Here is a 12,660-nt window from a genome sequence, read left to right on the forward strand (position 1 = left end):
CGCCAAAACAGCTCTAACCCATCAATTCATGGACTCCACAAGACCTCTGAAGGTGTCTTCTGGTATCTGGCACCAAGATGTTACCAGCAGATCCTTTAAGTCCTGTAAGTTGCGAGGTGGAGCCTCCATGGATCGGACTTGTTTTTCCAGGACATCCCACAGATGCTCCAGGGATTGAGATCTGGGGAATTTGGAGGCCAAGGCAACCCCTTGAACTCTTTGTCACGTTACTCAAACAATTCCTGAACAATTTTTTGCTGCATGGCAGGCTGCATTATCCTGCTGAAAGAGGCCACTGCCATCAGGGAATGCTGTTGCTATAATGGGGTGTACCTGGTCTCCAACAATGTTTAGGTGGGTGGTAGGTGTCAAAGTAACATCTACATGAATGCCAAAGTTGCACCCAAGTATTCCCAGCAGAACATTGCCTAGAACATCACACTTCCCTGCTGACTTGCCTTCTTCCCATAGTGCATCCTGGTGCCATCTCTTGTGCATCCTGGTGCCTCTCAGAAACACCATTATCAAATCACCAATGACCTCCTCATGGCCGCTGATTCCGGCCACATCAATATTCTCATCCTCCTGGACCCTCTGCAGCCTCCGACACTGTTGCCCGCACCATTCTCTTCAACCACTTATCTGAATACTTAGGCGTCACTGGTGTAGCTCTCTCCTGGTTCCAGTCATATCTCCAACAGGAAAGTTTGTCAGCATCAGAGACTCCAGTCCCACCATAGCCCGTCAACCATGGCGTGCCACAAGGCTCCGTGCTTAGACCCCTTCTCTTTACCATCTACATGCTCCCCCTTGGTCAGAGCATCCGCCACCATGGTTTAAGTTTCTATTACTACACTGATGACACGCAGGTTTATCTCAGCACTAGACCATCCTCTCAGCTCCCCCCACAATCCTTTCTTAACTGCTTCCGCCAAATAAAAATCTGGATATCATCAAATTGACTTAAGCTAAATACCAATAAGACTGAGCTCATGGTTGTGGTTTCCGAGGCACTGCTTCTTAAGGTTGGAGAGCTTCTCCTCGAAGTGGATGGCTGCTCCATCTGCCCATCCCCAGAAGTCCACAAACCTTGGTGTCATTCTAGACTCCACCCTCCCATTACAGTTATACATCAAATCTGCTTTCTTTCACCTCAAAAACGTCTCCAGACTCTGGCTATTACTCTCAGACTCAGTGGCAGAGACCCTCATCCATGCCTTCATCACCTCCCATTTGGATTATTGCAATGGAGTCCTGTCTGGGGTACCTAGAAAAGCCCTAGACTGGCTTCAGTATGTGCAAAATTCAGCTTCCAGGGTGCTGACCCGCACCAAGTCCTGGCAACACATCACTCCTACTCTTGTCCACCTTCACTAGCTCCTGGTCAAATCCTGCGTTTCTTATAAAATCCTCCTCCTCACCTGTAAATCCCTCCATGCCCATACCCCCAAGTACCTATCAGACCTCTTCAACTCCTATATTCCGTCCCAGAATCTGCGGTCCACAGACACGGGCCTGCTTTCCATCTCCCCCACCAGCTTGCAGACTTTTGGGGATAGTCTTTAGTGTGGCAGCCCCCACCCTTTGGAACTCTAGTCCAGCAGATCCACAACCCTGCTTCTTTGGACAATTTTAAAAGACTACTGAAAACCTACCTTTTTACTAAGGCCTATGGTCTGTAGTCTGTTGATCTGTTTTAATCTTCTTCTTTTGTTCTTATCTAGTGTAAAGCGTCCTTGGGTTCCTTGAAAGGTGCTATATAAAACTAAGTTGTTGTTGACACCTGTCCATCATAGCCAGCATTAACTTTGCAGCAATTTGAGCTACAGTGGCTCTTTCTGTGGGATCGGACCAGACTAGCCTTCGCTCCCCACGTACATCAGTGAGCCTTGGGCACCCATGATCTTGTCACTGGTTCACCGGTTGTCTTTTCTTGGACCACTTTTGGTAAGTACTGACCACACACACCGGGAACACTCCACAAGACCTGCTGTCTTGGAGATACTCTGACCCAGTCGTCTCGCCATCACAATTTGGTCCTTGTCAAAGCCGCTCAGATCTTTACGATTGCCCATTTCCCCTGCTTCCAACACATCCGCTTCAAGAACTGACTGTTCACTTGCTGCCTAATATATCCCACCCCTTGACCGATGCCACTGTAACGAGCTAATCAGTGCTATTCACTCACCTGTCAGTGGTTTTAATGTTGTGGCTGATTGATGCATGTCGAACGATAAACTGATTGTGGAAAACTTCAAAATTTAATGTGGAAATTTCAAGAAAAAAACTGAGAAACAGTTTAATTCCTCTAATATTCTGAATAGGGCATCGGCACAGGACATGCAAATTTGTCTTTTTTTCCTTTTCTTTTTCTGAAACTGTTTTTACGCTGTCAACTAGAACACAGACAAGATCTCCTGAAGCAGGAGGCATCAGTGTTTTCCATCTGACTTCAGACATCAGCAGCCACTGACAGCTGACAGGGGTTCCGAGTCTTGCTCAAGAGTACTTCGGCGGTGAGAAAACCTGGCCAAGTCATTAAACCTGTGTGTGTGTGTGTGTGTGTGTATGTGTGTATGTGTCAGCAGACACAGAAAGTAGCCTTGGCACTAGGGGCGGTGTTTTAGAGAAACATTTATGCCGACTCAGTATTAAGACTCGTCCCTGTGTGTCCTCAGAGAGTTGTGTTGGTGTTGTGTTAGCTTGATAAATCAGACAACACAAAGACGGTCGCCACAACAGTTTAATCAACAAAGAACAAGCAGACTACAAGCGATACAACGAATAAGATGAATAACATGTAAATGAGACAGAACAACAAGATTAAATGAAGAAACAAACTGCAGGGGAGAGAGAGACTTGGGTTTGTGTGTCACTGCAAGTGTGTCTGTGTGTGCTTTGAACAAAAGTACGATACATATGATGTCCATTGTAGATATTAATACTGGGTAACCTTAGGGCCCAGACACACCAAACCAACTAGCAGCGACGAAGGCCGACTGTTGCGTCGCCTCACATCGTCCGGGCCAAAAAGCAGCACTCGAACACACCGCCAAGACTACAGCCGACGGCCGGCTAGCATGTGCGCGCTGCGCTGATTCGCTAAGCTGAACAGCCAATCAGAGTGAGCTCTCTCACCGACGGGCTCCGCCGACTCAACATGCTGAATTAGCGGAAAAGCTGCCGACAGGGGTCCGACTAGTGCGGGACACACCGCGAAAACTAGGGTCACAGACGCTCACCGATGGCCCGACATGGCCTGGTGTGTCAGGGCCCTTACAGAGACGTCCATAAGACATACGTATGACAGAGAGGTGAATCAGCTCATCTGGACACACCGTTTACTGACAGACACGTTTCATCATCATCTAAGTGACCTGTTCAGTCTCACCTGACTGCAGGTACCCCACCCTTATAAACAATACGCTGACTGCAGGTACCCCACCCTTATAAACAACACGCTGACTGCAGGTACCCCACCCTTATCTGTGGCCTTACGACCCAAACCCACGATCGGTTTCACATGCAGATAGGCGTGACCACCAACTAGATTTTCAACGGTTTCACGCCTATTTGCATATCAGGAAATCAGGAAACAAAATTCCCTTTCCCCCAGCCCACGGCAGTGCAACACAAAAACATATCCAAAAACACAGAACAAAGCACATAAAAAAATAAATAAAAAAACAGCCAACAACACAGTCCACCCAGTGCAACACGGTTCCAAATATGAAACTGGTCGTTGGTTTGGGTCGTTATGCCACTGTATTGTTTTTCAGGGTGGGGGTACCTGCAGTCACTGTATTGTTCATAAGGGTGGGGTACCTGCAGTCAGGTGAGACTGAAGAGGTCAGTTGGATGAGTGACGACAGGTCTGTCCCTCTGAACGTTGTGTCCACATGACCAGATGCACCCTTCTGTGAGACGTCATCAACATGCTTCCCAATAACAGTAATTAGCCCTCGTTAGCTTATGAAGAGTAATTAGCCCTTAAGACTATAAATGGCTGGGGGCGCCCCAGTGAAGCGCGTACCACATAAGGCCGAGTCCTCATTGCAGCAGCCTGGGTTCCAATCCGGCCCGGGCCCTTTGCTGCATGTCCCGTCTCTCTCTGCTATCAGTATAAAATAAAGGCAGAAAAATAATCTTAAAGAAAATGTAAAAAAAAGAAGAAGATGTAAATGGCTCATGACACAGGTCACTTTGTCGCTTGATGGGACTGCCGCCCAGAGGAAGTAATGCCATACAACAGGTGACATCAGCTGGCTGGTTTTCCGCTCTTAGGAAGGGTTGTTCATATTCAGGTACTGGTTGTGCTGGTGAGAGGAAGGACATGGAATTTCTGCTTATGGACGCTTGTTTACCTTTTAAGATAACGAAGAGAGAGTATGATGCCACGCAATCCGAGCAAGACCAGCCCCAGATGGTCAAAAACAAAATGATTATACAAAATGAAAAAAAAAGAGAAGCAAAAGGATTAAATATACAAAGTCAGGAAAGTCCTCGTTTAAAGCTTTTCAAAAGGAAAACTGCTGAAGGAAGGAATTCTTTGCAAAATAAGGTAAGATAAGCTCTTATCCTTAACTGATGTGTTGCTGTAAAGCCCCTTGATGTCGGCAAAGTTGTAATTTGTGTTATCAGGCTACACAAATAAAATTGACTTAACTATCCATCCATCCACACATCCATCCACCCGTCCGTCCATTCACCCATCAATATATCCATCCATCAATCCATCCGCACATCCATCGACTGACCTGTCCATCCATCCATCCATCCATCCCCAAACCTGTCCAACATCCACCAAACTGTCCATCCCTCCATTCGTTCATCCATCCACCCACCCAACCATCTATCCACCAAACTATCCGTTGATCCATCCATTCATCCACCCATCCATGGCCAAAACTCAGCTGTGGTCCAGCCTTTCCTCTACCTGTCTACTGAGGTGTGTGCAGTTGCTGATGACCTGCTCCATGGAGCACTTGAAGGCCTGGTAGGAAGAGGTGACAGGTAGGAAGAGGCGGTTGGTGCTGGGGTCACTCTGTGGAAAAAGTACCTCGCTTCCTCCTCCATCCATCTGCTCCTCTGGCTGACAACCTGCTTCTATCCCTCTGTCTTTCACCTCCTCCCTACCTCCCCACTCTTGTCTCATCTCAGGACAGGCAGGGTGGAGGAAAGAGAGGGTGGGTGGGGGGAGGATGCCCACAGCAGGCACCTCCTCTGTTCCCGTGGCAAACAATAGGAGGTCCTGCAGAAAAATGGAACTCCTTCCAACTGGGAGGAGTTGAGAGGAGAGGTGGGAAGTGGATACAGTGGAGAAGGATGAAGAAGAGGGAAAGGAGCGGAAGGATGGAGACAAGTAAAAAGGTTATATTCCTGCCTTGCTCTAAGGAAACACATTTAAGAAGGTACCATTAGCTAGACCATGTTACCCATGATGCTTTGCAGATTATCTTTACGATGTCCTGCATTTACTAGTCATGATATATTTAATAGTCATATAACGACATGTGTTAGTCATATGACATTTACTAGTCATATTTCATTTACTAGTTATGATATTCACCAGTAATATTGATATTTATCAGTCATATGATACTCGTTAGTTACTTTATGATATCTACAAGTCATTTTATATCTATGTCATATTACGCTTCAGGTAAACAGAAATATCACATACAGAACCTTTAACTCTTAGAACCTTGTACAGTCCCTTAGCTGACACTCATCCACAGTGACTTTAAATGAGAGACCAGCTGGAGAATCAATGCCTTGCTCAAGGACTCTTGAATGTGGATGGTTTGGGGTATTTTTTTGGACCCCCCCCCCACTTTCTCCCCAATCGTACCCAGCCAATTACCCCACTCTTCCGAGCCGTCCCGGTCACTGCTCCACTCCCTCTGCTGATCCGGGGAGGGCTGCAGACTACCGCATGTCTCCTCCGATACATGTGGAGTCTCCAGCTGCTTCTTTTCACCTGACAGTGAGGAGTTTCACCAGGGGGACGTAGCGCGTGGGAGGATCACGCTATTCCCCCAGTTCCCCCTCCCCCCCAAACAGGCGCCCCGACCGACCAGAGGAGGCGCTAGTGCAGCGACCAGGACACATACACACATCCGGCTTCCCACCCGCAGACACGGCCAATTGTGTGTCTGTAGGGACGCCAGACCAAACCGGGGGTAACACAGAGATTCAAACCAGCGATCCCTGTGTTGGTAGGGAACGGAATAGACCACCACGCTACCCGGACGCCCCCTGGTTTGGGGTATTTAACCTGTGGTTGTTTGGGAACAGGATGGTTCCTTACCATCACACTCCATTAAGAAATGTCTCCAGAAGGTGATGACCGACATCTCCCGGTGCCGTCTGTCTTCCTGTGAGGAGAAGCAGACGGTGAAGAGCTCACTGATGGTCTGAGCTGTGAGCGGTTCTGCTGGGCCACAGAACACCTTGCAGAACACTGCCGGGAACAGCTGCACCTGAGTCAACAGCACATATGTTTAAACCTTTGAGTTTCATTTCAAAACGAATGAAACTGAACACTGGCAGAAAGAAAGAAACATCAGCTGTGCAGCAGGTGTGTCACGGTGGGCTGATGGTACCAGAACAGTACTGACTGTACCAACTAAAGACCGTTCATAGGACCACTTTTTTACTGTGAAGTGAAAGGATATAGTCTCACTCCAGTACTGAAGATTAGTGATCAGATGATTTGCATTTTGCAGGAATGACAGTAAACTTTGTACCTGTTCAAACACACCCAGTGTCTGTAGGCCCTCTCGAAACCTGGAGGACAGACAAGACGGTGAGACACAGACACAGACAGAATAAACAGATAAGACTCTCACACGTGATCAGAAAAACATATCCTAACGATAATCACCTATTTAGTGTTTATATACAGATAACAGACAGTTTAATACCAGTTTACTGAGAATTTTAAAAAAAATATCTTTTTTTCTCTGCCTCTTGTGGTCTTCTACCCTCTGTCCTTCAGTCCCTCTTTCCCTTTCTTTCTCATTCCTTCATCCAAATGTTCTCCATCTCTCGCTCTCTCCCCTCCTTCATTCAACAGCCCCCCCCCTCTCTGTCACCTCTGCAGTGGCAGTTGCATCCTGGTGATGACAGTAAAGCTGACCAGGTCCTCCACCAGAGCCTCCTTCTCATCCAGCCTGCTGATTGGTCGACTACAGCCAGCCAGTTCTAAGTAGTCCCTATTTGCTGCCATGGCCTCCTTCAGCTCCTCCAGTGAGCTGGACTCTTCTATCTACAACACAAACAGTCAGTCCATCAATCAAACAAACAGTCAGCAACTGTGAATACACAGTGAGCCATGCTTTATCAATAAATCCTGAAGCAGGAGCTCAGTCATCTGATTTAAAGTAAATAACAGTCTGCCTGTTAGTCTTTACATTTATAAAAAGATGTAGCTCTACAGGACAGTGATGGAGGTGTCCAGGTATAAAGGATATAAAGGGGTGCAGATGTAGAGGACAGAGATGGTGGCCTCCATGTATAAAGGGGTGTAGATGTAGAGGACAGAGATGGTGGTCTCCATGTATAAAGGATATAAAGGGGTGTAGCTGTAGAGGAAGGTGATGGTGGTGTGGGTTAGACTGAGGGTAACTGTTGTAGTAGAACATCTCATCTCAGCTTCTCTCAAGTCTGCCAAGAGAGTTTACTTTCCAGTGTCGACGTGTCATCTTTCTACTCGTCTCATATATTACTGGTCTACCGTACTGGATGCCACATGCGTCACCTACGTCACACGGGTCTCACCATCGTAAGTGCCCCCTTATGGCAATTCGGAGGGGGTTCATGATAACGAGGACGAAAGAAAAAGCAGATTTTCTCTCTCAAAGCCGGCGTGTGGTGCATCTTGTTTATGTTGAATGTATCGACAGGACAATCAGCTCAACCATCCCTGACCCATAACAAGACTTCAACTGAAAACGTGTCAAAAAGGGTTTAATACCCCCTATATATGAAAACTGAGCAGACCTGGTCATAAACCTGGTTCTCATCATACATGTACATGTCCGCAAGGTAGACTATGTCCACTAACAAACGGATTTGCTCTGCAGCTACTCACCTTGTGTAGCTGGCGTGTGAAGTGGGAGTCCTGTGTCATGTGAGTGAGGTTGAGGGGAGAGTTGTGGGGGAAGTTGAACAGACACTGGTAGAGGGCGGGGGAGAAGAAGTGGAGAGGAGGACCGCCATGCACCAGAGAGAGAGCCAGGAGACAGCCCAGGTCAAAGTACAGGTCCTCACGAAGAGCTGGAGAACACACACACACACACACACACACACACACACACACACACACACACACACACACACACACAATTTGTTGGTACATTACAAAAACTGTTCTTTTCAAGTCTTTGATATGAATAATTTCTAAATTCTCTACCACCTCTACCACCCCAAGGCCCGGTCTGGGTAATCCAGAACCAGGTATCTGGAAGTGCTGTGGTTAAGAGTCATCCTACCCTGAGCATCCAGAGCCAGGTTTTTGAAGTCTTCCGGGCCTTCAAACACCACCGAGTTCTGGATCTGCTGCACCAGCAGCTTCAGGAAGAAACGCGTGGCCGCTTCGCTGTAGCACGGGAGGTTGGGAAATGAAGTCCTTTGGTTGCCTTTGAAACTGGACAGAGGTGATGGAGAGATGATGATTGAATTCTGAACTCCTTACTCGGGGGTCGAGAATCAGACACCACTGGACAAAACCAGCAGCCAATGTAAAGACATAAGCTGTAAGGCAGCAGGACAGTCAATCATCTTGTGTTAGAGTGTGTCTGCATGGTATTTTTGTATCTACAGAGAACCATGAAATTAAGATAGTGACATAACAATCCAAATGTACTATAAAATATTTTCTTACCTCAGATTGTGTCTGGTAAATATGATCATAACATTAGTAAAAATTGGTTATCTATCCAGCCATTACTGTTCTAGCATGAGGATGAGTCTAATGTTTGAGATGTGAGGGATCTTCTGTGGTAAAGAACCTGGTAAAGATTTAACTAGCGATGTGTTCACATTCAGAAAACATGAATTTCCCAAAAAACACAGTTCATTCATTCATTCATCTTCAGCCGCTTCTCCGGGGTCACGTCGCAGTGGCAGCAAACTAAGTAGGGCACTCCAGGCGTCCCTCTCCCCAGCAATGCCCTCCAGCTCCTCCTGGGGGATCCCAAGGCGTTCCCAGGCCAGATTGGGCATGTAGTCCCTCCAGCGAGTTCGGGGTCTACCCCGGGGTCTCCACCCAGTTGGACGTGTCCAGAAAAATTCCAAAGGAAGGCGCCCAGGAGGCATCCTGATCAGATGCCTGAACCAACTCAAATGGCGCCTTTCTGGTTCTACTCCCGAGCTCCCTCCAGATGTCCGAGCTCCTCACCCTATCTCTAAGGCTGAGCCCAGACACCCTACGGAGGAAACTAATTTCAGTCGCTTGTATCCGCAATCTCACCCTTTCGGTCACTACCCAAAGCTCATGACCATAGGTGAGGGTTGGAATGAAGACTGACTGGTAAATTGAGAGCTTTGTCTTCCGGCTCAGCTTCCTCTTCACCACAACGGTCCGGTACAACGTCCGCATTACTGCTGATGCTGCACCAATCCACCTGTCAATCTCCCGCTCCATCCTACCCTCACTTGTGAACAAGACCCCGAGATACTTGAACTCCTTCACTTGAGGCAACAACTCATCCCCAACCCGGAGGGAGCAATCCACCATTTTTCGGTAGAGAACCATGGCCTCAGACTTGGAGGTGCTGACTCTCATCCCGGCCATTTCACGCTCAGCTGCGAACCGCCCCAGTGCGCTGGAGGTCGCGTTCTGATGAAGCCAACAAAACCACATCATCTGCAAACAGCAGAGATGCAATTCTGAGGTTCCCAAAACGGACACACTCCTCACCTTGGCTGCACCTTGAGATCCTGTCCATGAGATTCTGTTAGTGAAACACAGTTCATCCGAAACAATATTTAAAGAGAGAAAAAAAGTAAATCTGTTCCCTTATTCTGCTGTCAACAGGGTGCTTTATCAAGGGTTTTAAAACTCTGAAATCTATAAGGAATATCCAATAAAAATTAATACACATCTCAAAACCAGAAGTAAATAATAAGTCAGCAGTCATTATGTAGGAGTCTAACACTTCTCTACATAATAACTTATTTCCCCTTGTTTAAAATGGGTTCTTATTTGTCTCCCGACAACAGCCAGAGCCAAGCCCAGTGCTATCCACAACAAACGCTTACCACTACCAGCTAACCAAGTAAAACACACTAGAACATGGACATACAACTGCAGTGGCTTTCAGCTTGTTGGCCAGCTAAAAAAACCAAACCATCCTGTTTTCAACCCACAATGCATTGCATCAATGTAATTTCTTCATTTTGCAGTGGATTTTAACCACTTGCACTTGATATTGGGAAATGTCTATTAAAGTGGACCTAATACAGTGTTGACAGTACACGTCCGCTTCTGGTGTGGGAGGATGGCGGCACAAATTCACGTTTGCGGTGGCCTCACCCAGTACCGTCCATGCATGTCTTTGTCCATCGGCTGGGATCGGCTTGGTCTGCTGTGTCCTGTTGGCGCAGGGACCACGGCCCTGCCTGTAGCTGCGCCCGAAGAGGAAACACCGAGGGCGGTCTGACAGGACGTGGAAGCGGGGCATGCTAAGCTAACTGCTAGCCCATGCAGACGGGCAGTTCCAATAACCCTGAGGGCAGTCTGGCAGAGGCCTCACGTAGCTTTGACTGTGTTTTTAGTGTCGTCATGTGGAGTACGGGGAGGTGTGTCGGAGGTGTCTGGCTGGGACAGCTGGCGTTGGATCGGTTGAGGGAGCCTGGTCTGCTGTGTCCTGTGGGCCCAAGGACCACGGCCCTGACCAGAGCTGCACCCTAAGAGGAAACACTAAGGGCAGTCTGACAGGATGTGGACGCGAGGCAGGCTAAGCTAACTGCTAGCCCATGCAGACCGGCAGTTCTGACAGTCATCCTGGCTGGCGTTCGTTCTCCTGGACAGTGATTTTCTTTATTTTAGATATATGTGTTAGTTTGGATATGTGTGTTCTTGTAGTTTTTGGATGTGTTTTTGTCTTTGTGTTGCACTGCTGTGGGCTGGGGGAAAGATGTTTCGTTTCATTTCATGTGCGCAAGTGCATGAAATGAAGTGTTCCTGATTTCTGACTCTGAGAACTCTGTTCTGCACATTTTAAAACTACAATTCTACAGATTTACATTTATACAAATTTGTTTTTAGAAACTTTTTACAAGTGTGCCTGAAAAAATGACAGGGTGCATGGTGTTTTACATCTTTGTCATAGCAGCCAGATGAGGAAGAAGAGGGCAGGTAGTGTTGAGTTTGAAGAAGTGTTGTTGTGTCTAACAAGCAGATATGACAAAACAAGCTGGTAGAAGACCTTCACCAACAGATAGTACTACATGAATGACGCCACAATGGGGCCCCAAGTCACTAGTCAGACCATGCACACACACACACACACACACACACACACACACACACACACACACACACACACACACACACACACAAACACACATACCACACACCCACGGAGTTAGTTTAGAGACCTGCATTTATTTTGACAGGTTGTTATGTCACGAAGACTATCAAGCCCTGGCAAAATGACCTGGCGACGCTGACGAGCCAGACTCTTCTCTTCTGTAGTTCCCCGGTGGTGGAACGAGTTACTGAACGCCATTCGATCCGCTGAGTCCCTCTCCATCTTTAAGAAGGTAAAGACCCAGATCTTTCATGAACACCTGCACACCTGATGGTATTGATAGAAACACAAAAGGGCGTCCGGGTGGCGTGACGGTCTGTTCCATCATCTACCAAAATGGGGCTCGCCGGTTCGAATCCCCGTGTTACCTCTAGCTTGGTCGGGCATTCCTACAGACACAATTGGCCGTGTCTGTGGGTGGGAAGCTGGATGTAGGCATGTGTCCTGGTCGCTGCATTAGCACTTCCTATGGTCGGTCAGGGCACCTGTTCAGGGGGGAGGGGGGACTGGGGGGAATAGCGTGATCCTTCCATGTGCTACGTCCCCCTGGTGAAACTCCTCACTGTCAGGTGAAAAGAAGCGGCTGGTGACTCCACATGTATTGGAGGAGACATGTGGTAGTCTGCAGCCCTCCCCGGATCGGCAGAGGGGGTGGAGCAGAGACCGGGACGGGTCATAAGAGTGGAGTAATTGGCCAAGTACAATTGGGGAGAAAAAGTGGGAAAAATATATATTAAAAAAAAAATCGCTTCTATGCACCCTATGCATTTCCTTTGTGCACTGCCTGTTAACACCCATGTCCTACTGGACTTGAACCTGGTTTTCCCGACTAGATCCTTGCTTGCGTTGTATTAACTCTCAGATGTACGTCACTTTGGATAAGAGCATCTGCTAAATCAAACTGTCACACCGTAAAACTCGGGTTCAACCAGGTTTTTTTTGTTGTTTGCTCCTGACACAACAGCACTGCTGACTCTCATTCATTCTGAATGGCGCTCGAACAACACTCACCTCCCAAACGCCTACACAGGAGACACTGTAACAACAAAACCAGGAGACCCAGGATTGCAGCTTTAAAGAGAGTTATATGGTAGAACGCTCAAAAACTGCTCACACTGAT

At 47.6% G+C, this 12,660-nt stretch overlaps 1 protein-coding gene across 1 annotated transcript in view; it reads right to left on the reverse strand.

Annotated features, from left to right (window-relative positions):
- Positions 1 to 4,909: 4,909 nt before the first annotated feature.
- The window catches only part of g2e3 (G2/M-phase specific E3 ubiquitin protein ligase), a 30,273-nt gene continuing 22,522 nt past the window's right edge, over positions 4,910 to 12,660 (reverse strand). Inside the window, exons 12-18 of the mRNA XM_056296301.1 lie at positions 8,496 to 8,650; positions 8,096 to 8,280; positions 7,098 to 7,270; positions 6,750 to 6,789; positions 6,311 to 6,482; positions 5,137 to 5,277; positions 4,910 to 5,088 (exon numbers count right to left, since the gene is read on the reverse strand). Coding sequence (XP_056152276.1) covers positions 4,910 to 5,088; positions 5,137 to 5,277; positions 6,311 to 6,482; positions 6,750 to 6,789; positions 7,098 to 7,270; positions 8,096 to 8,280; positions 8,496 to 8,650 — 1,045 coding nt within the window. The remainder of the gene's footprint in view (positions 5,089 to 5,136; positions 5,278 to 6,310; positions 6,483 to 6,749; positions 6,790 to 7,097; positions 7,271 to 8,095; positions 8,281 to 8,495; positions 8,651 to 12,660) is intronic.

Source organism: Lampris incognitus, chromosome 16 (assembly GCF_029633865.1).
Source record: "Lampris incognitus isolate fLamInc1 chromosome 16, fLamInc1.hap2, whole genome shotgun sequence".
In the NCBI taxonomy this organism is placed as follows: domain Eukaryota; kingdom Metazoa; phylum Chordata; class Actinopteri; order Lampriformes; family Lampridae; genus Lampris; species Lampris incognitus.